Below are 26,539 nucleotides of genomic sequence, written 5' to 3'. Positions count from 1 at the left end.
GATTGACTGCTGCTGAAATACGGCATTTCGCTAATTATGAATGAGCATTATGGAACTACCTCTGAGGCTGCCTGTGGCATCTCCATCCCTACTTGTGCTAGCAAAAGCTGCTGGACTATAAATAATTAATATTAATGATGAGCAAAATCTATAAACCATGGACTCCAATTTTTTAAAAATATTTTTGCCTCTTCATCCTGTACAAGTAAGTATTGCTTTGCACAATAGATTTGTTTCTGAAAAGTACATGTAAATTGATGTTTCAAAAATCAAACCATATTGTAAATGCATGAGATGAGCTTACTATTTAGAGGAAACCTGCGGTGAATCATTTTCAAAGTGAAGGATTCTTTTTAAGGGTGAAAAATTACCTTTTTATCTGTTTGAAAATATATGCTAGAATTTTTGTGACAGGTTTGCTTCAAATGGGAAAACATCTCTATATGTCTTTTCTTTTTCTCTCCCATGTAAATTGTGCATTATAATCATCCAGTGCTAGCTATCTTGTGGCCAGACTACACTGTCATAGGGTAGGCATGTGAACATGCATTCTCTCAGGCTGTTCATGATGAGAGACTGTCATGATCCGTTTGCTTTAGCCCTTGCCTTCCTTCTATTTAAAGTGAAAAGCTACTGCCATTCTATTTATAAGAAATGTTGTTTTGAAATCTCACCACATAAGCACCTAAATTTACATTATTGGAACAAATCTAAGAGCTTTATATCATAGGTTCAAATGTGGAAAATTATTTAATGATTTTAAACTAGAAATGTTCTCAAATGCTCTGGTGACATTAAACTGTCCTAGTATCTGTCTCCTCTTTTCATATGCCATCAAACATCTTTTAAAACATGAAATTAAAAGACAACAAACCTCTGTCTCTCTTACTCTGTCCCTCTCTGATCTAAATAAATAAATAAAGTTAAAGAAAATCATTTTTAACAAAAATAATTTTTTTAAAAAAGACAAAAAACCTGAATTGAAACATATTTTGAAAAGTCAAGTTACGTGAGACCAGATTTTTAAATTTTAGCAAGAACATGCTTAGAACACCTCCCATTATTCAATACTTTTTGTATAGGGCTTCTAGGAGTTTAGCATAAAACCGTAAGCAATGAATGGTCTTTGAGAGAGATGCTATCCCGAAGAGGTAGTCTCTTAAGGATAAGTCATGCTGTTTAGAGAAAGACCAATTTCCAGACCGTGAGAATTTAGTAACTTACATTGACATATTTATTTTATTATGGTTTCAGGCTCTTTTTTTTTTTTTTCTTGGAGAGGTTTACGCTATGGGGCGCTCGCCAGACAGACAGAGAGAGACATAGAAACAGAAAGCAAGAAGTTACCCCCCAGGGGGGATGGTCACGCCGCAATCCCTTCTCCTCCATTCTCCTCCCGGGATCCTGGGCATGCACGCACACGCGCCCAGCGTGAGTTCTAAGCCACCAGGTCCGGGATGCGAACCGCGGTCGACTGTGTGGGAGTCCAGCGACATAGCCATTACGCTAACTGCTGGTTCCCTCGGGCTCTTATAATAAAGGTACCAGTAGCAAATGCAATGGACGTGAAGTGTAAATTACCTGATGGATGGGAAGATTTAATTGAAGCACTTTTGATTCTATTTTATAAAGTTCATTTATGTTACATTCAGAATCAAAATGATAAAGGCATTTCTTTGCTCAGAATTGTTATCATCTAAAACTATTTTAGAAGCTAGACCCTCACTTAATCTATCACTTAATTAAATTTCTCATTGTGTACTTTTTCTAGCAAGGGAAGGAAAAAAAAAAGATTAGTCTACTGGGCCTGTTGGAAATATTCTTTAAAAAAACACAAATATTTTAAACAGTGCATATCTACTTTATGGCAATACTCTCCTAGCTCGGTGCTTAGGAGTAAGAGAAATAGTACCTCGGTGGGTTATTTTTCATAGTTCACTCAGCAATGTGTTTACTAAGTCACTGTTACAACTATATACTTACATATTTTGATATACAGTGTGTTCTACAATCATGTGTCTTCTGAGATTCCATTCTTATTTTAAAAACCTATTTAAATGTTATTTTTGCCTTCCCTCCCAGCAAAATACAAGCTTATTTCTCAAGGGATTCATAGACAAGCCCGATCATAATTAAAGGCAGAGTCTGAAGTGTCTTTTTTAGACCAAGGAAACAGAGGCAGATATGTAGCATCAGGAATGATTTGCCCAGGCAGGGGAATAGAGTGTTTATTTCACAAAATGGCAGGGCTACTCCAGGAAATTTTATTCATATGTTTCTTTATTCAGACACCTTCTTTTATGTATGTAATTCAGGACTGGGAATTCAGAAAAGGATTCTATTTAACCTGATTAGAAAATGGGCAACATGTTTGTTATATTTCAAAAGTAGTTATTCATGTATCTGTGAACCAAACAAGCAACAATTATGACTCAGGAAATTATTCCAGTGGCGATTTTACAAAACCTGAGAGACGCTCCTGGGAATCAGGAGCAGGGAACATCTTTTGTCAAGTTCTTGCCCTCCACAGTTACCTCCCTCTTGTGCTCCTATCACCCCTGAACAGGTGTTGCCTTTTCCCATCATAATTGTGCCATATTTCATGGACATGCCGAAGGCCAAGGTTAAGGAGTGTTTCACTGGAGTCAACCAGACACAGGTTCAAGTCATGAATCTATTGTTATTGCCTATGCAAATTTAGCTTTCACTTGTGAGCCATGAGTGAACAAGACCAAGGCCATGTTTGATTGACTGCTGCTGAAATACGGCATTTTGCTAATTATGAATGAACATTATAGCTCCTACATCTCACTGGGCTGTGGACAGTTGACTAATGGATATAAAGCAATCAATGTAGTAGCTGACACTTAGTCCTAGCTTTTATTTTGTAAAGTAATCATAAAATAAATGTACAATTGCAATTGTGACAAGATGTTGCAATGAGTTCTAAGAATGAGAAGAATATGGTCCAGTAGTAAAAGTGTATACATTTAAACACTTGGACCATTCTTCACTTTCACTTGGGACTGAGGAAGGTGGGTCAGTTGAGGATATGTTCATTGCATTCCAGGTCTGCTCATTCTGGAGAAGTCTTGCTCCATCTGGGGGCCTCTGATAAAGTCAGGAATGAAGTCAAAAACTGCCCAGGTGACTGAAGATTAGAATGCAGTATGAAAAGCACCCAAAGTACTCAGTAATAATGATGGTACTGATCATGAGCATAACCAATAACAATAGTTAGGGCTGACCCCTTAGTGCAATAGTTAGGAGCTTCGTGGACAAAGCTGAATCCCACATGGCTGACTGGGGTTTGAGTCCTGGCCCCAGTAGCTTGAACATATGTGAGGCACATGCACACCAGGATCCTGAAGGGAGGGGGAAGTGGATGAGAAAAGGATTGTGGTATGATCAGGCCCTGTTGGGGGGGGGGAGTATTTTCTCTGTCTCATTCTCATGTGTGTGCATGTACACTCTGACAAAAAAAAATAATTAATGTTTATGAGAACTTCCTATATACTATATCAGGCACTGATAAGTACTTTAATCATTTAATCCTATGATGTCAATATTATTACTATCCCCATTTTACAGATGAGGAAACTGAATGATAGAGAGGTTAAGTAACTTGCCCAAGATCACATGGCTGAAAGATGAGGGAGCTGGAATTTGAACTCAGGCATTCTGGCTCCAGAGCCTGTCCACTTAAATTTCTATATCGTATTGCTTTCCAGACACACACATGCATTCATTTATGCTTCTTTTTATGATACCACCTTTTCCATGTGGATAAAGGAATAGAAGAATAAAATATATTAAAAATTAATATTACTTCAGAATAATTGAAACCTTCTCAATTATTCTTTTGCTGCCTACCATACACTCAATAATATTTCTAGTTCTCTACTGAGTAGCAGGTCTTCCATCAGTTGCTGAGGAAACGGATGAATGGATATCACCCCTTCCACTCAGGGGCTCACAGATTTGGGAACCTATTATGTGAGAAGAGTCAAAGATGCTATTACCTGTGGTTGCATAGACCTCAGAGGCAGAATACTGGTAGTGTTGGTTTATTTACAGGGCTTCTATGGGCATTCCTTGGGTTTGAAGGATTCAGTTATCACTATCACAGTCTCCTTGGCACCCAGACTGACTAAACCAGCATGAAGAGGCTCTAAAATAAGTGAGAGACAATTCTGCCCCCAAATCTTCAGACAGAACTACCCTTCAAAGTACTCTGCCAGCACTACAGAATAAGAGTTCCCATGGCACCCTATCCTTCAGTTCCAACTGCTCAATCTTGTCCAACAGGTTTAAGATGTGATATCTGTTGTGAAACTTTCTTGGAGTGAGATCATCACTTCTGGTCTGAAATTGTTGCCTTCAGGAAGTTAGAGTCTTTCTATGCATGGCATTATAAACACACATTAAAATCCTGTTATGAACATGTCAGGAGAAAAAAGAAAGAAAGAAAGGAAATGGCCAACCAAAAGAAAAAGAAAAATCCTGTTACAAAACACAGACATAGCCACAACTAATTATGAAACCAGACTCACCGTGATGTGATTGTCTTGAAAGAGAAACATACAAGGGAATCCCTGAAATTACAGATGCCTCAATCCCTCATCCTTTAGAAAGGCAAGGTTCCCTATGTTGCTCATTTCATTTTCCTGGCTCGGGAGCATCGCTATGCTTTTAGCTCCTAAGGCCACCAGGCAGATCAGTGACTGCTTGCCCTCTTGATGTGAAAGTCTGTCACGTGGCTGCTCTGCATTCCCTAACAGCCCAGAGGCCTGGGCATAGCAATCTGTGGTTTTAACCCTGGAGCCACTGGGGTTTGTACAGGATAGACCCCAGAAGTATCTTTTCTGAATGTCTTTGTATCTTTACTGTGCATCTTGGCTTCCTGCCACCATGAATACTGAACATCATGGTTCTTTCTGAATAGCATAAATGGAACTGAAGTTGATTTAAATTTCATGCAGAAAATAGCTTTGCTTCAAACCCCAGCCATTTTTATGTTTAAAAAAAATCCTCCAATATATAATCTTTTTGTCCCCCTTCCCCAAGACACACAAGCTGCTAGAAAGCAGACGGAAAGGCAGATTATTTCAATTAAGAGGCTGTCGCTGACAATTGTAAGCAACCTTTCTTCAAAGTTCATGGCAGCAGTGCACTTTTAATTTCGTAGTGACTCTGTCAGGATCTAATTTTCAAGGTACGGTTACCATAGTAGCAACCTGGAATTTTAATCCAGTAGTAAAGGGCAAGACAGGTCACCAGTTTCAGGTCCTCTTCAATCTCAGAATAAAAAAGCACACAGAAAAGCATGAACATAAAGGGTGGACTGAACCCCCAAATTCCATTCTCTAAGACTGAGAATTTGAAAAGTATGTGATCTTTTTTAAGTTGTCAGTTTCTTCTATATGTGCTCAAACTATCACTGAATCAAATGATGATTGCTTGTGTATAACTGAGCAGGAAAATGCACTTAGTCTTCTCCACATGGTAAAACACACTGGGGCTATCTAACCGGGGGTGAGTGGTGCATGTAGTTATTAATTTGAAGCCCACAGCTCTCTGATAGCATTGGGTTAATCCTTTAAATCAAAGCACATTGACACAACACTGGAGAAATAATGGCAAATATTAGCAAAAAGAGCACTTGATTAGGAGTCAGGAAGGTTGGGACTGAACCTTGGCAGCACTACTAGCTTGTGAGCTCAGGCACCTCACTTAGGCCCTCTGAGCATGACTTTCTCACTTCTAACATGTAGAGAGAACCGATGTAAATAGCTGGCTGCAAAGCTCGTACGTGAGCTCATGTGATGGCAATACCATTTACTGAGAAGTCTGAGTAATAGATCTACATTTAATTACATGAAGAAACAAAGGCTCAGAAAAGCACCAAGTGAATTCAGCAAGGCATAGGACAGGGGGATGAGAAAGCTGGGTTCTGAGCCACCCAGAGAGGAGGACCCACAGCTGTGGTCTCTCCAGGGTGATGCTAGCTCCCTCCTCTGCATCCTGGCTCCTAAGATTGTGCACAGACCAAATGTAACATATTTAACAATACCATCATCTGTGTATGTGGAAAACACATAATGCCACAAAACTAGAAAGTACCATTATTATTCGTGTTATTTACTTTCCTCTGTGCTTAACAATTAGTAGTAGTTCAGTCGAAATGTTATATGGGTGAGGTAGGTATGGTATAAAAAGAGATGCTTGAGTTCTGTAATCAAAAATTTTTAGAGGAAAATTCAAGCTCCCTCAATAACCAGCTACGTGGAAACCAGCAGTTAGTGTAATGGCTATGTTGCTGGACTCCCACATAGTCGACCGCAGTTCACGTCCCGGACCCGGTGGCTTAGAACTCACGCTGGGCGTGTGTGCGTGCATGCCCAAGATCCCGAGAGGAGAATGGAGGAGAAGGGATTGTGGCATGACCATCCCCCCCTGGGGGGTGATTTCTCGCTTTCTGTCTCTATGTCTCTCTCTGTCTGCCTGGCGAGCGCATGCGCCCTATAGCGAAAACCTCCCAAAAAAACAAACAAACAAAAAACAGCTACGTGATCTGGAGCAAGTCTCTTTAACTGCTATGAGATGAAATGCCCTTTGCCATCTAATCAACTCCAATCCTATCTGCCTCCCAGAGACGTGAAGAGGATGGACGGTGCCTAAAGAAGTGAACGAGTGAAATAGCGCAGCACAAGGAGTACCAGGCGGACCTGATTCCACTAGCAGCACTAGCGCTACTGCATGGCCACAGATGCTTATCCTGAACCCTCTCTGAGCCCTGGGGCCACGCTGGGAGTACTGATGGTAATGGTAGTGATTACAATGATATCCAACTCCAGGAGTTGTTGTGAGGATGAACTAGAGCCGATCCTGGTAAAATGCTGGCCACGGGCCTGGCACAGCGCAGGTGCCTAGAGGAGGGGTGCACATCGTCACATACAGCTTATCTGTGCCCCCTTTCTGTGTACTTTGTGACAGACACAAATCATCTGGGAGAAACCTAGAATGACCTCTTCAATCCTTCAATTTCTAGGCAGCCTAGACAATTTCTAAATATTACGAGCATTAGGTACTTTACAAAACATTTCCTCTCCACAATCTCTGAGTAGTCCATGCAGTTACAACATTGAGTTATCTGGGATTTTTCAAAAGTGGTCATCTTATACAGAAACACACTCTAGAAATTAGGCAATGAGGCTGGCAGAATTAGTAGGCTGCTAAATCATTACCTTTGACTCTTCCCCGGGCATCATTCTCTCCCTCCACTCTCTTAGGCACCCTGGAACCTTAGATAAGGATAAGGCACTAAGGGGCTGTATGGGTAGATCTTGGGTGCCAAGATCCCACAAGGTGGCAAAGAAATAAAATTTTGTTCAACTGGTTTTCAGGAGGTCTGTCCCGACTATATCCTACTCCATTCCACCCCCTCTGTGTTGATCTTGGCAGCATATTTGCAAATGTCAATCAAATAGCTTTGGGACCTTTTCCATTTTGGGTCCTCATTGTTAAAGAGGATAGATGAACCACAAAGAAAGGCACTTGTCAGATTTTTCAACTGCTTTTACAGCTGTAATTGTGCAGGCAACTGCAATATTCTACCAACACTGCTCCCCACTCATCACTCAAATGGAAGGGCTTTTAGCACTGCTGAGAAGGTGTCAAGAGCAGACCATTTAAACAGAACATTCCCAATAACATAATTGTGGTAAGCATCTGGCTGTTTGTGAGTTGCTTGATAGGATAAAAAAAATAGGATGAATAGTTTTATAGTGGCTATTTCTTCTCATCTCCTCCATAGTTCCCATCTCCTCCATAGTTGGGTTTTGGATTTTTTTGTATGCTTCTCTGCAATTGTTCAGAGTGATCAATGGGATCAGTGTCTGCACTGCTGCTATATTTTCTTCACCTGAGCCTGGAAGACTCAAAAGGGCTCTGATGGATGAGTTCTGGCCCTTCTACCATCTGGGGAATCTGGGGACAAGGCAGTCTATTCTAATGGGAATGCAGAATGTTGGCTTCTAGTTCTGACTCTGTCAATCCCTAGGTGGGGGCTGAGGAACATACCTTCCCTTCTCTATGTCTGGTTTCTTTTTACCTGGCTATCTAACAGGATTGCTGTGATGCTCATATGAGGTGAACATACTTTGTGAAAGTGCTTTGACATCATCAATCATGATACAGATAAAAAGGATCCTTGATTGTAGCAGTTTACAATCTAATAAGTGAAAAAGACTGTGCATATGTACGCATACATCTCATTAAGCCACACAGCATTTGAGGGGCCTACTATTCTGGGATATAGAGCCTGCGTGTGCATGTGTGCATGCGTGTGTGTTTTATCACAACATTACATCCGCTTATACATGGAAATTATTTTAACTTTGACCCCTTTCTTATACCTTCAGTGCCTTCCTCTTGCATTATTTGCTTCACTCCCAGTTACCACTCAAAATGCTGAGGAGAATTCAGTAATATGCCACTGGTTGATAACAAATCATATATATATGAGATTTTTGTTATAGGGCATGTGTGCTTTCTAGAGAGACAGGGACAGAAAGTGAGAAATCACTCCCCAGGGAGGATGGCCATGCCACAATCCCTTCTCCGCCATTCTCCTCTTCGGATTTTGGGCATGCACACACATGTGCCCAGCATGAGTTTCAAACTGCCAGGTCCAGGACTCGAACTGCGGTCAACCAAGTGGGAATTCAGCAACATAACCATTATGCCATCTGCTGGTCCCAAGGTGGGGATATTTTTAAAAATTTAGTTCACCATGAGGACATAAAGCAACTTTGCAATTACCAAACAACTTGGTAAGCATGAAAGGTGATAGTTATCGCTGTCATGAAAATACAACCATATATCAGTTTTCTCTTCTTTTCACTTTAGTATGGCAAAAAATGGAAATTTCTGTAGAGATACGTTGTTCCCATCACATGTCACTGCAATCAATCTTGAATGGATATTTTGTGATCATGTAAGTCTCTTGCAGGTGTGAATCTTTCAGCCTCATGGAAGGTAATATCCTACAGTCCTCGTGACCAAGTCTGGTTGCAGGTTCTGAGCAAAGGAAAGATCTGACTGGAGTATCCGCGCTGGCATGTGCAGTATATGTAAGACTTAACTCAGTGATAGCATTCAAGTCTACCCCTTTCCCTTATTTAAACCCAAATGGCAGGTCCCCTTTTGGTCTGCATTGTGGTTAGTCCACTTTGGCCTAATGCCTAGGCAAGATCACACCTAACTTCAAATCAGCAGAGCCATCTCCAAAGTGCCCACAGGATGACTTTAGTGAAGTTAAGAGCATGTGCCCTGGAGTCAGTCCTGTTCTGGCTCTACCCTTTGCTGCTGTGGCACTTTGAGCAACTTACCGTCTCTGAGCTTTGGTTGCTGCTTCTGTAGACTATAAAGATGATGACCCTCATGGGCTTGTTGGAAAGAGAAAAAGTGCATAGAATGTGCCTGGCATATAATAGGCACTCACTATGTGTGAGTGAGTTGAGTTATTGGCGTAAGTCTAAGCCTGACTAGACTGCAAGTTCCTTCAGAGGCTGTGCAACATGTCACTCTGACTCACCATAGTGGCTAGCCCAGAGCCTTATATATACAATAGGGGCCAAATTCATACTTGTTGAAGGGAATGAAAGCATAAATCAATGACTGTAGATATAGATGCAAATAAGGCAGAAAAGAAGAGATACTTAACTTTTCCCTGAGAAAAAGGTATTTGCTTCCAACTACAAAAATGTCTCAAAATTCACCTGAAAGGTATGAATCCGTCCATAGACCTGGACCCATAAATAACATCATGAAAATCAAATCTACTCTGGCTGAGCAAAAATATCTATGTTTTCAGCTTGTATAATGGAAGCTGAAATCAACAGCTCTCTTTAAAGGAGCCCGTTTTCAGTCTTGACGCCCATCAAGCCCTGGCAGCTTTAGCGCTTTTTGATGCGAACATTCCAAATGCCAATATTGCTTGTTGTCACATTAGCCAATATACAATTCTCAACATAAAATCTTCTTGATGTCTGATTACTCTTCTTAAGGACCTCATGCTGATTCATTTCAAACTGTGAATTACCTTTAATTCACGGCTTGAACAGGCTGCCAAATTTTGTTTTCTCTGCTCCCAGGTGGTTGTCCCTGATGCAATGGAGAACTTCCAAAAATATATTAAGTCCTTAGGAAAAGTTGGCAAGCTCTGAGATGCAGGGCATACAAGATAGGTTAACGACAAGAGCTGGCACACTTCTCAGTTTAAAAACCAGAATGGCTGCAACTAGTGAAAGGTCCTGAGATGATCAGTTTATCAGCAGAGTTAGTTTGGCTTTCCTAAGCCTCAAATTGATTAGTGATATTTCTAAATTCCAAGAACCAAATCATGTATTCTGACTAAGAATTAGTTAATCTGATTAAGAAAATAATAGTCATTTTCCCCCTGCTGCATTACAAAGTCACTTCACTACTGAAACTGCATCTAAGTAGCAGATCAAACATCTACTTAGGGAAGACTATATGAAATTGCTAAAGAGTGGGTTATTGTTTTGCAATAAAGCACAGCAGTTCTTAAACCTCAAATCAAACTCTCAAAGGAAACATCTCCAGTGATGAAAGTTGTGGTATAAGATGGTTGGGGTTGTAATGAATGTGAGGGATTTTTTTTTTTTTTTAGTTATGAACAATTTTTCTTGAAATTCATCTAAAAAATAATGTAATGCTTATTCTGGTGACAGCAATCTGGAAAACATTCTCATAATCTTTCTATTCTCTGTGGCAATAAACTCTTCATACAGTTAGAGAAAAGTTTAGAAACAATGATATTTTGGTTTCATAAAGCAATCTTGGTCTAGCTTTATGTCCTCCATAATAGGGAGGTATGATTCCTTGTGAGACTATTACCCACCAGCTTCAGTTCTACAAGTCTTTAAAGTCATGTCCAGGTACAAAAGGCCAAATTTAGTGTACCAAATGTCTGACCCTATGAGATCCTGCAAGGAAGGGCAGTCCAGTGGGAAGAGAGGGGGTCTTTGAACCCATAGGACCCTCGGCTGCATTCAAACTTTCCCACAAAGGACCAGTGTGACCTAGTTGGCTCTTCTCCATATTTGTAGCCAAAATGCCCCTTCAAAACTAGTGTGCATAGTCAGTCTGTCTTCCCACTGGACTGTCTTCCCACTGGTCTGTCACTTCAGTGGGAGAGACTTTCTAAGGGCCCTTCCAAAAAGTTCATGGGAAAAAATGGAACTGAAGTATAAGTTCATTTTGGTGCAAAAAATTTCTTGAAATCCATACATAGTTTTTTCATACTATGCATTTTCCTTGAACTTTTTGAAGACTTCTCATATTTTATCTCTGCTTTTCTCACCTGTAAAATGGGAATACTTTGGAGCTCCTCTAGGATAACTGCTGACATGCTTCATAGGGCAATGTATGTGAAAGTACCTGGCACCTTGCCTGGCACATGTGTTTTGCAGCACAATAGTTACTGTCTGAGACTTCAGCCATTTCTTAGGCTGACCACAACCAGTCTGTATCCATAAGACCTTCCATCAACTCTCTGGATCCACTGTTGCAATGTTTCAAATGTGTATGTAATACCACAAATGGTGGAACTGGTTTTATGGCAAGAAAAAAAAGACAACATTTTGGCTATATCTGGCTGTATGTTGGGCTTTTATTGAAACTATCCAGGTATTTTTGATAGCATGCTTAAAACATAGGACCTGGTTAAAAGGGGGTCTGGATGGTTTCCATCTGGACTCAGTCTAAATGCTAGCAGTCTGAAAATCTTTTGCAGGGCACAGAAGACATCTTATCTGTTCCTATGTACAATGGCTCATAAAAAAACCCAGAAGGTTATGTGTCTTTGTAAGGCCACTGTACTGACAAGGAATTGGCAAGATGTCAACTCAATGAAGCAATCCAGCTTGACACAGAAAATCCAAGTTCTATGGTTTAGTTTCTGTTTTCTTCCCCATTGCTCCTTAATGGCTTCATTAAGAAACTGTACAGGGACCAGCAGTTAGCGAAAATGGCTATGTTGCTGGACTCCCATGTAGTCAACTGTGGTTAGAGTCCCGGACCCAGTGGCTTAAACTCACACCAGGCGTGTATGCGTGTGTGCCCAAGATACCAAGAAAAGAATGGAGGAGAAGGGATTGTGAAATGGCTATCCCCCCTGGGGGGTGATTTCTCGCTTTCTATATCTCTGTCTCTCTCTGTCTTTCTGGCAAGCGCACATGCCCTATAGGAAAAAACCTCTACAAAGAAAAAAAAAAGAAAGAAAGAAAAGAAAAGAAAAGAAAAGAAAAGAAAAGAAAAGAAAAGAAAAGAAAAGAAAAGAAAAGAAAAGAAAAAAAAAAAAAAAAGAAAGAAAGAAAAGAAAAGAAAAGAAAAGAAAAGAAAAGAAAAGAAAAGAAAAGAAAAGAAAAGAGGAAGAAACTGTATAGTAACAAAAAGTCTGTTATGGACATTCAGACTCTGAATCTGGTAACTGAAATAAATGAATCTTTTAGAGATAAAATTAACATGATATTACTATATAAATATAAAATCCTACAGTCCTGAGAAATATACAATTTGACTTTCTTAAACCCATGCCTCATTCTACTTTTTGGGTCAGATACCTTTTTGGAGGAGGCCAGAAGCCCTATTGGATTTAGAAGGCCTGGGGTAAGGTCTATTTCAACACTATAATACAGATGAGACTCATAGATGCTGGGGTGGTGGTGGGGACCAACTGCTGGGTTTTCTCTCTTCCAAAAATGATAAAAGATTAAAGTTAAATGTACATTCATGTTGTTACATTTAATTACTAGAAAGTATAATTGCTTAAATTTGATTTCTGACAAGTGTTTGTGTATGTACCTGCATGTGTATATACACATATGCTCAATAGTTTGTCAAATATCCCTTTAGGGGCCCTGTCTATATAGTTTAAAATAAAAATAAACACTCCTATGATTTAACTCACATCAGTAACTCACACTATGTCAGTGAGTTCTCCCCAGAGCTACAACTGACATGAAGCAGAAACTCAGACCCTGGTTTCCAAATTTCCCAAGTCCAGCTCTTACCTCATGACATTTGGAGTTCTAGGTAGAGCAGTAGGATGTCATCTGTAGATGGCCACCCCATAAAAGCACTATATGCCAATGAACTATACTGAGAAAATATCCAGTTCTCTCAATGGCCAGACATATTGCTGGGGTCAGGCCCAGAAAGAGCAGCAAATGGTAAGAACAAAGATAGATCTTGGCTAGTTCCAAGCCTGAACTCAGGCACACTGGGGTCAGTGTTTTCAGACCCGGTGTTCACATGTGTACTCCTTATAGACAATCCACACTTGAATAGAAAATCCGTGTTTCATTACCTATAGAAAATAAGCCAAGATGAGGAAAACTAATACAGTGTCCCAATAATTAAAGAATTCTGTTTAAAAAGATTCTAATCTCTCTCTACTGCACTAAGTGGCAGAAGTATGCCCAGAAAATTGCCACTGGCCTTGGGTGTGCATCATTCCCACAGCACAGATGACTTAGGGGCTGTTTCCCACCCAGTTCTAGGCACCAACAGTTTGTCTACACTCAGAACATTATCAGTCATTTAGAGGATTACTCTGCCAAATGAAAAACCTTAGAAGCTGACTTTAAATGCACACTGTAGTAAAATATGGGAGAATGATGGTAGTCGCTTACTGATAATAATTTGGAGTTTAACGTTTTTTAAAGTAACTTCATTACAACTATGATCTGTCCTGTGTTAAACATATCCTACCATAGGAAGGTAACTTAAGGCCCAGATGGTGGTAATACAACACTTTATGAGGCTGACTCACATGGGAAGGTTCCCAGTTTGTATTCAGAGACCTTGCTGAATGAGTGAGGCATGCTTGTGCTTATGATCTGAAACTGGCTGTGGCTGGGGGTGGATCACAGCATGAAGACCCTGTTGAAGGTACCCCTCTCTCTATCAGAAGAAAGAAATAAAGAAACTTAAAAACATTAAAAAATAAAATATGGAAACTAAAGCCAGCTAAAGTCTGATGATGGTGTTTAGACTTCAGATCAAGCAGCCAAATAGAGAGCAGCTCATTCATAAAATGGACTGTGTCTTCCAGTTGTACTAATGCTTTCTTTGGAGAATTTTAGTCTTTAACAACTGCACTATATACCGCCATGCTATGATGTGGTGTTCTTTGGAAATGCAGCCTCTAAAAATAGACCACAATTGATGAGTTTATTTCTGTTAGTTACAAATTATTGAAATACAACATTCTATGTTATTCTACATTATAGATGGTAAACAGCACATTTCACGTGTGAACCCAATACTATTGCTTTAGGAGCAAGATCATTTTAGAATAGAAAATGAATTATTTTTCATGTTTGAAACCTGGCTGGTTTCCTAACTGTGTGTGTGTGTGTGTGTGTGTCCGTGCATTGTATTGTATTGACCTTGTAATGGGAAACAGTTGCGATAGGAGTGGATGCAAGGAGTGCAAGATCTATTGTTATATAGGATAACAAAAGGAAGAACAATTCAAAATATGATTAATGAAAAAGATGAAAAGAATAATATCAAAGATGATTATGATTTCTGGACTTCCATACAATTTAGTCCTTAAATCCGGGTTATGGCTTCATTAGCCCCATCTCTTTTTCTTGCTTCTTAAAATTAAGGATTCTTGGTTGTTGGAATTGAACTTTTAATTAGAAAGCACAGATCGGGCCAGAAAACCAAATACGAGGACTGGTGATGGGGTCAGTGCTTTGGGGCTTTGCCATACTAAACCAAGAACATGGGAAAGCTGTTGACTTTCTCAGAACCTCCGTCTATTTGGGAGTCATTCCCAGTTGTTTTACGCAATTATTCATATCTTCCAAAAGGTGAGCAATTCACTTCAAGGGTGCCATTAGGCCACTTGAATGTCATAAATTATTTCATTTTGAAAATTTTCAAGTATGTGACTATTACACAGAAAAGTCGATTTCCATTTTTCTATTATTAGGAATGAAAGAAGTTGTGAGTGAAATACTCCCTTGATACGCTCTTGAGGAAATGGATATAACAAAATCTACAAGAGTTAATCTGAGGAAATTGGTTTCTCCAAACCCCTCCTTAAGTTAGCATTAATAAAAAATGAAGGCAGTGCTGAGTGAATCGCAGGCCCCTGGCTTCTGAACTTCAACCTACTGTCACATAATCTCATATTCCATCTCTTCCTTGATGCCCTTGTTTGTCTTTAATATACAGATACCAGATGACCTGCAAATACTGAAGTCTTGGGCTGGTCATAGCAATCCACTCAACATTTCATGTCCAAATTGTGGCTGCTTAGATATATCCCTTGTCCATCCAAGCCTGTGGTGGCTATATACTGTGTATAATGATGTCAGTAATTAAAATTACATAATGCTCCAGAACTAGTCAAAATGAGGACATAAGCTTTCTAAAAGATACTGTTTAATTCTGTTTTTCACTGAAACCACAGTTGTTTTCACATCCAGGTACTATCCCTGCTTGGGTCTACATCATTAGAGAGCCTATTGGTCATTTGATTAATATTTACTGTTACTGGCTTATCATGGGTCTTATAGACTGAATGTCTGTAAACCCCCCGAAATTCATATGTTGAAATCCTCACCCCCACAGTGATGGTATTAAGAGAGAGAACTTTTGGAAGGTGATTAGCTCATGGGGTAGAACTCTTACAAATACCATTAGTGCCATTATAAAAGAGACCCTAGAACACAACAAAAGAAGATAGATTAAGTACATGAGACTGGACTGGTGAAACAGAATTTTATGACTTTTGACTAAAACATTACTGATTTTCTTCTATGCTTTGTTTTCCAGATTTCAGGATTTTTATCTTCTGTCGATGTGTCAATAGGTTTATGTACCTACTATTTGAACAGAATCCTAAACTTTTTCCTGGCTTTAAGTCTTAAGTAAAATTCTCTTAACATTTTTAAAATTTTGATTATTAAAGCTAAAACTGCCTTTCCTGAAATTAAAATATATATTAATAAATACCTATTTAATGACCGTAGTAAGCAAGATAGCCTCAGTTAGGTGCTACTTTATAGTATATTCATTCTATTCACAGAGTTTTATGCCTAAAGTCAGACATGAGTTCATAGATATGTATATATCAGCTGAAATTGCTATTGGAAGTAGTTAGATTAATTTAGATATTTTGCAAATCAATAAAATGTGGGAGAAAAAAAGGAATTGAAAGCAATGGTAGATACCAGGGACAGTGTGGGAGGAGGGTGGGAAAGGGCAGAGGATGTGAAAGGGGGGGGAATATATACATGAAACAAGATACACACACACACACATGAAACAAGAAATAGAAAATTATTTGTTGATAGTAACATGTATGATTAAGCCACTATACAGTGCATTCTGGATGGGAAATCACATTTTATGTGCTGTGATGATGTTCAGTGAATAAATGTAAAGTAAATAAATTTAAAATAAAGAAAAAAGTAAAAAAAAAAGAGAGAGAGAGAGAGAGAGAGAGAGAGAGAGACCCCAGAGAATCCCATTGCCCCTTCTGCCATGTGAGGTTACAGTGAAAAGATAACTGTCCATTAGGAAATCGGTCCTCACTTGATACCATTTCTGTTTGTGCCTCAGTCTCAGGCTTCCCAGCCTCCATGACTATAAGAAACAAACTTCTGCTGTTTTTCTGCTGCCCAACTTAGGGTTATTCTGTTACATCAGCCTGTACAGACTAGGACCATGGGAAATTTGATCCTACCTCCAACCAAACCACATATTATTGTCAGTGCTCACGGTTTCAAGGAGCAGGAGAAAGAACAAGATTAGCTCAGCATTCAGGCATTGTTTCCTTGCCAAATACCCCCCAAAAGACCTGATTTGGAAACCCAAGTATATATATGACTTGAATGATACTGACTTTGTGGAAGCTCTGCTGGTTGGGTCGCTCCACTCTGAAAAGAAAGAACACAATTACTGTTCATGTTTCTACTGTGAAATGATTCTACTGAATCAAATCAGTTTCTAAACATGCAGCCCTCCCCATTACACAGTTTCGCAGCTTCCTACCATGAATAACAGATGGGAAGAAAAGAGGGAGGGGCAGGAGGAACCAGTTGGATGTATCACAATATAACTTCCTTGTTATTGTTGTTCTCTCATGTTTTAATGACTTTAGATAAGAAAGAGAGAAAACTGAGGGAGGAAAAGACATGGATAGCGGGAATAAGAAGGATTATTCAGAAATACTTACTTTGTAAGGTGAATCCTTGGGTCAGATGCTGGGATTCCTATAAGGAAAAACACATACAATACAAATATTACTTAAATGATACAAAGAGAACAAAAGGCCTACCTGTTATTTTGCTGAGGATGTAATTTGGTTAATGTTTGTAATTAATAAACTACTGTAAAGAATTCCATTAATCAGGCTCTGTCTGTAGTTTTATTTGAAAGATACATATGTGCTAGCCATAACTTCCATCTCATCAGAATCATAAATATAACTGGCATCTATTCAGAAATATCTGCAACATGGAACAAGTGACCCATATGTGTGAAATTCCAGTGTCTCATTTCTCACTTAGCTAGGCAATGATACATCTAAGAAAGTAAAAGAGATTTAGTTTAAACAGACCAATGATCATGATTTTTGTTGACGTGTAAACAAAATTGTAAGTAATAGATTTGTTCAGTATTCCCTTTTATAGAAACAGCTCCAGGGACCAGCAGTTAGAGTAATGGCTATATCACTGGACTGCCATGTAGTCGACCGTGGTTTGAGTCCCGGACCCGGTGGCTTAAACTCACACCAGGTGTGTGTGCGTGTGTGCCCAAGATCCCAAGAGGAGAATGGAGGAGAAGAGATTGCGGTGTGGCCATTCTCCCTGGGGTGGGTGGTGATTTCTCGCTTTCTGTCTGTCTGTCTCTGTCTGGTGAGCACATGCGCCCTATAGCAAAAACTTCTCCAAAAAAAAAAAAAGAAACAACTCCAACTTTATACATTAATTATCATGCATATGCAATAGATATACCTCATTCTGTGCAAGAAGAGTGTTCTTAAAATGTCATTACAAGTCTGTTGAAATTTAGGAAGCAACCTGAAATGTTATGGGAGCACATTAGTTAAAGGGATTTAAATTTGATTTGTGTCACCCTACATACAATTCATTCACTGTTTCAAGAAATTCAAATTTTCACGCATCAGGTTTGCAGGGTTGCTGCACACCTGTGTGGATCCTGTGTAAAACTGCTAGACAGAAGCACTACAGTGATGTTCAGGGCATATATGGTGCTGTATGGACAGAAGAGAAACTTAATAAGGGCTGCAAAGCAAGCATTGCAAAACTGGAGACAGTAAGTTCAAGGAAATACTTGAATTAAGCATATCAATCACTGCTGCAAGCAATGTATACATGAAGCCTAATCTTGCCACCCTAAAGAATAAAAACAGGATCACAGTATAATTAATCTTTAAAAGAAGTAAACAAGAACTATAACATTTGTGCTTTAATTGGAAGTGAAGTTTCCAATCTAGTTAACTTGATTTTGTTACACAAGAGATTTGTCTTCTGGCAAGATGATTACTCCAGAAGACTACCATAAACTCAACCAGAGGCAGAAAAGGCTTCTTAGCTATGAACTATCACAGAGCACATGAGGTCTGTTGTGCAAAGACGTTTGTGCCCTCGCTGATGAAGAACTAATTTTTGGCAAAAGAACTTGACCATCTGATCATCCAGTTCTCACTACTTAGCAAATCACAGATGTCAAGGACAGGACTCTTCTAGAGGCACAGTCATTGGGTACATGGAGATGTGAAAACCAACAGCACAGGAGTCTATGGAAAATGACACAACAAAGTCAGAACTTAAACAGCAGCGGGGTCCATGGTCATTTAATACCAAAGCAAGCATTCCTTTCTTTCTCTTTCTCTTTATAGTCTCTGAGGGCACAATTGTAGCATAGCATAATATCACAGCAAAGTACACTAACCGAAACTCATAATAATATTTAAGTTATCAAGAACGACTGAAGCATATTCAGTATAATCTTTAGAAGAAGTCAGGAAATATTAGTTATATTTGAAAATAAGCTCAATTACTTGGCTCCTATGGAAGGATAACTTTCAGTTATCCAGAACATATCATGTTGGCATGGTGCCAAAAAATTGAGTTGTTAACTATTTGCATCTATTTAACTATATATCTTTTTTTTTTAAGTTTATTTCTTCCATGAGGAAGAGAGAAAGAGATAGGGGAAAGAAAGCACCCCCCAACAGGGTCCTGATGCCACAATCCACCCTTAGACAGCCTCAGATCATGAGCATCTACATGCAGGCATACTCAGGGAGGTCTCTGGTTGGGAAACAGAAGCTTCCCCTGCAGGTCAGCCTCTCAAGAGTGTTATGTTGTACCACTGTGCTGCTGTCCAACCTCTCTGTAGAGGGATAGTTCTCTCTGTTATTTTTAAAGAGATTTTGGGACATGTTTGTACTTGGATACTTTTTTAAAATAAAATGTCAAGTTCCAGAGTCAGTGAAACCAAGTATCTGACCAGAGAGTGAAACATTTTTTGCACTGGTTCTGTAAACCTGAATTTTTAACCTTCATCCAAGCATTCTGCACTGTAATGCCAAACAATTGTTTCAGGATACTGGAGATAGTGATGCACAAATCAAACTGGAGGGTTATGTTATTCACTGAATTTGAATAATTGATATTATATAGTTTTTGATACTGTTTTTAATGTCCAACTGGAAAAGATTCTTTTAACAAGAAATTCAAACAAATGAAATATCTTTGAATATTACCAAAGTCACTTTACATACATTTACAGCTCTAATTAACAATAGTTTGGCTGAGGAGAGAATCTGCACTGTTCATGTAATAATTATTAATGCACATAGTATACAATTTCTAAAACCATACCTAACTTTGATCTGTTCATGTCTTTCATAGACATGTAATATATGAAAATTTGACAACAGAATATAATGATGTCAAATTGTTTTCACAAACTTATGTGAAACTCCTAACAGCTTTGATGATAACTCTAAAATCAGAACCTCCTCTAGAATCTAGTTTTGAGAACTGAGGTTAGCTAACTTTTCTTGCAAAAGGCCAGACAGTATGGGAGACATGCAGTCTCTGTCATAACCACTTGACTGCCATTGTAGTGTGAAAAAGCAGTCACAGACAACACGTAAATGCATGGGTGTGGCTAGGTTCTATGAAAGCTTGACTTGTAGGTGCTAAAATTTAAATACTACATTAGTGCTCCTATTACTTGTAATAATACATTACATTTTCTTAGAAAATTTTAACAATTAGGTTGTGGGGAAAGTCGTGATGTCTTTTTCTACGTTTATGTATGCTAAAACGTGTCTTGACTTTCCCAATGACCCAATATTTAAAAACATAAAAAACCTATAGGCTACAGTTTGCCTAGCTCTGTTCTAGAGTAAGTTTACCTCTGGGGAAACATTACTAAACTTCTCCTGAGGATGTCATTACTCCCTCACTTCTGCTTAGCAAGTAATTATTCCCTTCCTTGTGAAGTTTTCTATTGCCTATGAGAAAACATAGCATTTCTAATTCCAGAATGATAAGCAAACTTAGATTGAAAATTTTCAACTGTATTTTTTTAAGTTTATTTATTGAGAGAAAGAGATAAGCACTCTTAATAGGTTCTCATTACCTCCCCCCCCCACACACACATACATACAGCCTTCCCAGTCACCCAGGATCACACAGTCACACGCTCATTAAGCATGTACAGGTTGAGTGGGGAACCAAATCCCATGATGTTCCATACAGTCTGCGTTTGAGCAGTACATTAGCACTATGCTGCCATGCTGGCTCTATATCTGTTTTAATGAGTTTATAGAATAACCCTATTTGACCTGAAAAATCCATTAGGATTATATAGCAGATAATAGCAAAGAAATACACACATATCATCCCCAGTATAGACGGGAAGACTGAGGTTCAGGGAAATTTCAACCAAACCACAGTGCCAGCAAAACAGCAGAACCAGGTTAAAAGAAGCCAGTACCACCACATTTACTAAGACAGCAATATTTCCTTTTCTTTTTCTTTTCTTTTCTTCTTTATTTATTTATTTATTTTTTGAGAAGTTCTGCTATAGGATGTGTGCGCTTTCCAGAAAGACAGAGAGAGACAGACAGACAGAAAGCAAGAAATCACCCCCTGGGGGAATGGCCATGCTGCAATCCCTTCTCCTCCATTCTCCTCTCAGGATCTTGGGCGGGCACGTATGCACATGCACCCGGCGTGAGTTTAAGTCACCAGGTCCGGGACTTGAACCGTGGTCAACTACATGGGAGTCCAGTGACATAAACATTACACCAACTGCTGGTCCCTAAGACAGCGCTCTTTTGTTTGTTTTGTTTTTTGATACAGGGTGCATACAGTCACTGGAGAGAGACAGAGAAAAAGATGCAGAAAGTGAGAAACCACTCTCTGGGTGGGTGGCCATGCAGGAATCCTTTCTCTTTCATCTTCTCTTGGGATTGTGGGCATGCATGCATACATGCCTGGTGTGTTTTTTAAGATTCCATGTCTAGGACTCAAACCACAAAGTCAGCCATAAGGGATCCAGCTGCCTTAACCACCATACACAACTTGGCTGGTCCCTACGACAGCACTCTTTATTACTGATCTAGCTCTGACATGGGTGTAAGACAATGATGCTTTCTAAAAAGCTGGTCACCCAGCTCTGGTGCAGGCAGTGGATATATTTACTGGAAATAGTCATGTTTTTGAGGATGTGATTTGAACTGGAGCATATGGGAATATGTGTGATAAAAGACACACTGAGAGACAGTATGGTCCCTGGTACCAGAACACCTAGATCCAAATACTGGTTCCTTCAGTTATTAAATGTGTAACCCTGAGCATATTGCTTAACTACTATGTGTCTCAGTTTCCTCTTCTGTAAATTAAGATAGTAAATTACTAACCTCTTTGGATTGTAGTGAAGACTGAATTATTTACCTCATATAAAGTACTTAGAACAAAGTGAGACACAGCATACCATTATACCTGTTGCTGATATTATTATTTAACATGTACGTTTTTTCAAACTGATGTTTTGGCAGAAATCAAATGAAACAAAAGAGTATGTAGTCATCCTGATTCACCATTTTATCCCACTTGCTTGTACCTTTATCACAGGGTTGATGGCAGCACAGATAATTGGCAGAAAATGCAATTTGTGCATGATTCCAAATTGTGCACTTATCACAAAAGTCCATTTCAACAACCAGTCCTATTGTATACACTTACAAATGTCACAATAGCAACTTGCACAAATTGCCTCCCAAATTGGAGAATCCAGCTGAAAACACTGCAACGACTGTATATGTTTTGAATTCTACACCTGAAACAAGGAATAGGTCTCTGCTATGGTTTAAATGTGTTCCACAAAATTCATGTGTTAAAATATGGTGAGCCTTGGGACCAGCAGTTAGCATAATGGGTATGTCACTGGACTCCCATGTAGTCGACTGCAGTTTGAGTCCCAGACCCAGTGGCTTAAACTCACGCCAGGCATGTGTGCATGCGTGCCCAATATCCCGAGAGGACAATGGAGGAGAAGGGATTAGAGCATGGCCATCCCTCCTGGGGGTGATTTCTTGCTTTCTGTCTCTCTGTCTCTCTGTCTTTTTTTTTTTTAAGAGGTTTTTGCTATAGGGTGCATGCGCTCACCAGACAGACAGAGAGAGATAGATAGAAAGTGAGAAATCACCCCCCAGAGGGGGTGGTCACACCACAATCCCTTCTCCTCCATCCTCCTCTTGGGATCTTGAGCCCACATGCACATGTGCCTGGCATGAGTTCAAGACACCAGGTCCGGGACTCGAATTGCGGTCGACTACGTGGGAGTCCAGTGACATAGCCACTACACCAACTGCTGGTCCCATCTCTCTCTGTCTTTCTGGCGAGCACACACACCCTATAACAAAAACCTCTCAAAAAAATTTAAAAAAAGAAAAAAAATATGGTGAGCCTTTGTAAAGGTGTGGAGTGGATGGAGACTTAATCCAATTGCTGTGTTGAAAGTTGGGGCCTCTGAGAAGTGATTAGGAATCAGGGTAGGGTCCCACACTCATGATTAAGCTCTGGTGGGTTTATAAGAAGAAGAGATGAGGCCAAAGCAAAGACACACATACATGTACTCCTGCCCTCCACCATGTTGTGATGTCAGGCCCTGTCAGCCCCATGCTCTTGGGCTTCTCAGCTTCCAAAACTGTGACCCAAATAAACCTCTACTCTCTTAAATTAGTCACAGTTAGAAATTTCTGTTATTAGCAACAGAATAGACTAGAATACTCCCTTTGCTACAACTGTTTGGAGATTACTGTCAAGCCCAGGGCAGCCTAAGGAGATAGAATGGGGATGCAGGACGAAATGACATGTACCAAAACTGGGCCAGTGAGGGTTATTAATCACTTAGTTCTGACCCTTTTCAAAGGTAAGTTGGGACAATTAAACAGTTTACACAAGTATTCTTCACAAAAACTATGACCCTAAAATGTAAAGTATCTTATTAGATGTTTTTTTTTCCTCTTATAAATAAAGTCCAAATCCCTTGGGGTAACATCTAAGGCTGTTCATGGAAATGTACCTACCCACTTGGTGTCATCTCTCTCCATTTCCCATCATAGAAACTCTAACTCAGCCACTCTGGCCCTCATACTAGGATGGATTGTACCATGATCCCTCATCTCATCATGCCTTTGCTCATGCTGGTCATTACATGGAATGTCCTTCTTTTAGGCTCTTCTGTACATATCAGAGTCCTAAGCATACTGTGAATATTGCCATATCCATGGTGAGCATCTCCTTAACTGCTCAGAAGAGTGTTAGGTACTTCTCTGAGCACTATATTCTCTATGAAGACACCTACTACTTTGTTTTCTGATTCACCTGTTAACATGCATCCCTAACTTTAAGCCCATTGTAGTCCTCACTGAATGGTTTCTGAATAAATGGGAAGAAGGAAGGAAAGAAGGGAGGAAAGAAGGCTGTTCTTTTTCTTTTAAAGTATGTTGTTAGTGTATCCACATCTATTTAGGCATTCTTTAAAGCAAATGGCGATAAATTATTCCTGGCAGAAGGTGAAAAAAATATTAAGCCTTTGAAAATAGAACTATAGAAGAAAAAGTTCTGTTAATGTAATTTGTTGATTTGCAAAGATCTGTCTGCCTGTGAGCAAAGGCTGGAAGGTGATATACAAAAACTAAAATCAATCCACGAGGGTAGGAGTACAGGTTTTTTTCCATTAAAAAATCTTGGACATTGTTAACATCATGTATTTGTTATTTCCTAAGGGCTGCGCCACCCACTCTGTTGCCTCTACTCTGGGCGCAGTCACTTGAACAGTAGTAATGCTCTAGGTGGTAAAATATGCATGCCAGTGTCTCCATGTATACTGTATTAAAGACTCTCTTTCAGTAAAAATTAAACTTATATTATCATTATGAGAGGCAAGAGGGAGTCTAGATTTTATGGCAGTACAAGACCAAAGCCATCATTAGGAATCTGATGAGAAGACTGGTGTAATTAAAGTGAGATAAAGGAAAATGAAGAAGGAAGAGAGCTGACCTGTGCAGGGGTAGAAAGTGTGTTCTGCTCCAAGTTTCCAGGAGTGTGCATGGCAGTGAGGGGAGCAGGCCAGGAATGGGTCATCTCCTAATAGAGAAAAACAAAGCAACTTCATTGCCAGGTGCTCAGAAATAAAACTGCTTTTCAGTATTGAAGAGAATAGGCCCTTTATACTTACTGATGTCACTGGACTCACTTGTTTTGAAGAAAACCTAACGTCATTTGATTAAACCCCTGCCTCACACTGGTACTCAAAGCCTCTCTGAAATACGAAGGATTTGCTTGCACATTGTGACAGGAAGTTCACTACTGTTTGAAGTGACATGTCCCATGTTGAGACAGCCTGATCATATTCTTCTTCCTGGTTGTGAGCTATAAACCTGTCTCCCAGGAGCTTCTACCATAGATTGTATTCTGCAGCTTCACAGAACTCATTTCCTTCTTCTCTGGCATGACAAGTTAGAAGACAACAATCCTATCCCTTGATGTTGTCCCCTTTCCAGACAGAAACATTCTCAGCTTGTTCATGCATTTATTGGGAACCTTTCACTTTTCTTCCAGTGCTGGAGGTCTGCATTCTGTCGCTATCACAGGTGCTCCTGGGAGGGACTCCTGATTTCCTGGGGCTCCTCCAACTCATGGTATCTCATTCCAGGTGTGATCTGCTGGCTCAAGGGAGGGCAGCACTGTCACCGCCTTCATTGCCTTCATTCTGGATCCTCTGATACTCATCTTCTCTTGATGTAGCCTAACAATCAATGATAAGATTATACACATGCTGGTGATTTTTCCAGGCAAAGATGAGGTAGCCAAGGAGGATTTTTTCTCATTCATAGAGAAGGTTACTATATGATTGGTGGCTGGGGGAAGCTCAGCCATACACACTGTATTGGTGATTTCAAATTTCAAAACAGAAAATCCCCTCAGGCTCCTACCCACTGTTATCAGCAGGGGCACCCTCTCAGCTCTTTCAAACACTCAGTTTGAAGAGAGGTGCCGTTCAAATCTTGCTTGAGTCTAAGGGCACGTGGCCAATGTGCTTTACCCTAAGAGCAAGGATAATGAAATCACTTGCTCAAAATCCCAGCGACAGAGAGATGACAAATTTTACAGAGCAGGAGAGAGCCAGCATGTGTTGGATTCATCAGACATTTTCATGTATGAACATTAAACATAAAAATCATTGTAATGATGGAAATAAAGGAGGGCTTTGGGGCGGGGTAGAGGGGATCAAAGTTTATGAAAATCCTTTCTAATGAGTAAGTTATATAATACTTTTTTCCCAATCTTTATGGGTAACATAATTAGTCATTTCAAAGGAAATATTAATAAGATCTCTCAGGTAGCACTAAAACATGGTTTTCCCTTTATAATTACCAGTTCAAAATGAGTCTTTGATGTACAAAGCGCTGTAATGCAAGGAGATACTTCACAGATTCATTCACAGTGGCACTGCTGAAGCAGAATTTGTAAGTATTATTCAGACAAGCACTGACACAGATTGAATTTTACCCAGCACTATTTAAAAAGGAGGCGGTAAGTACATTAAAAATGCATACAAGATTTAGAGGGGATGCTTAACCTACTTAAGAGATAGACTATTTCCAAGTGTTTTTGAGTTGTGCATTTGTATCCCGTTGATAACATTCATGACAAATGCTACTTACATATTCAGCACGACTGGGCCCAAAGTAACTCTACATGATAACAGTTTAAAGCTGAATTCTAATTACTGTGTCTTTAAGAGACTCAATGATCTCTTTTAAAAATTAGAAGGTTTTTTTGTTTTTTGGTTTTTTGGTTTTTTTTTTTTTAATACAAAGACCAACTATATATTTCACAGCATCAGTCAGTGAAAAATAACATTTTGAAAA

At 39.5% G+C, this 26,539-nt stretch overlaps 1 protein-coding gene across 1 annotated transcript in view; it reads right to left on the bottom strand.

The window, feature by feature from the left end:
* AFF2 (ALF transcription elongation factor 2) overlaps window positions 1-26,539 on the bottom strand; it is a 391,411-nt gene that overhangs the window by 150,895 nt on the left and 213,977 nt on the right. Inside the window, exons 5-7 of the mRNA XM_027769339.1 lie at window positions 24,666-24,752; window positions 17,288-17,324; window positions 16,955-16,988 (exon numbers count right to left, since the gene is read on the bottom strand). Coding sequence (XP_027625140.1) covers window positions 16,955-16,988; window positions 17,288-17,324; window positions 24,666-24,752 — 158 coding nt within the window. The remainder of the gene's footprint in view (window positions 1-16,954; window positions 16,989-17,287; window positions 17,325-24,665; window positions 24,753-26,539) is intronic.

This window comes from Tupaia chinensis, unplaced genomic scaffold, assembly GCF_000334495.1.
Source record: "Tupaia chinensis unplaced genomic scaffold, TupChi_1.0 Scaffold149333_1, whole genome shotgun sequence".
In the NCBI taxonomy this organism is placed as follows: Eukaryota; Metazoa; Chordata; class Mammalia; order Scandentia; family Tupaiidae; genus Tupaia; species Tupaia belangeri.
The sequence above is the reverse complement of the archived record's forward strand: the minus strand, read 5'-3'. Positions and strand labels throughout refer to the sequence as shown.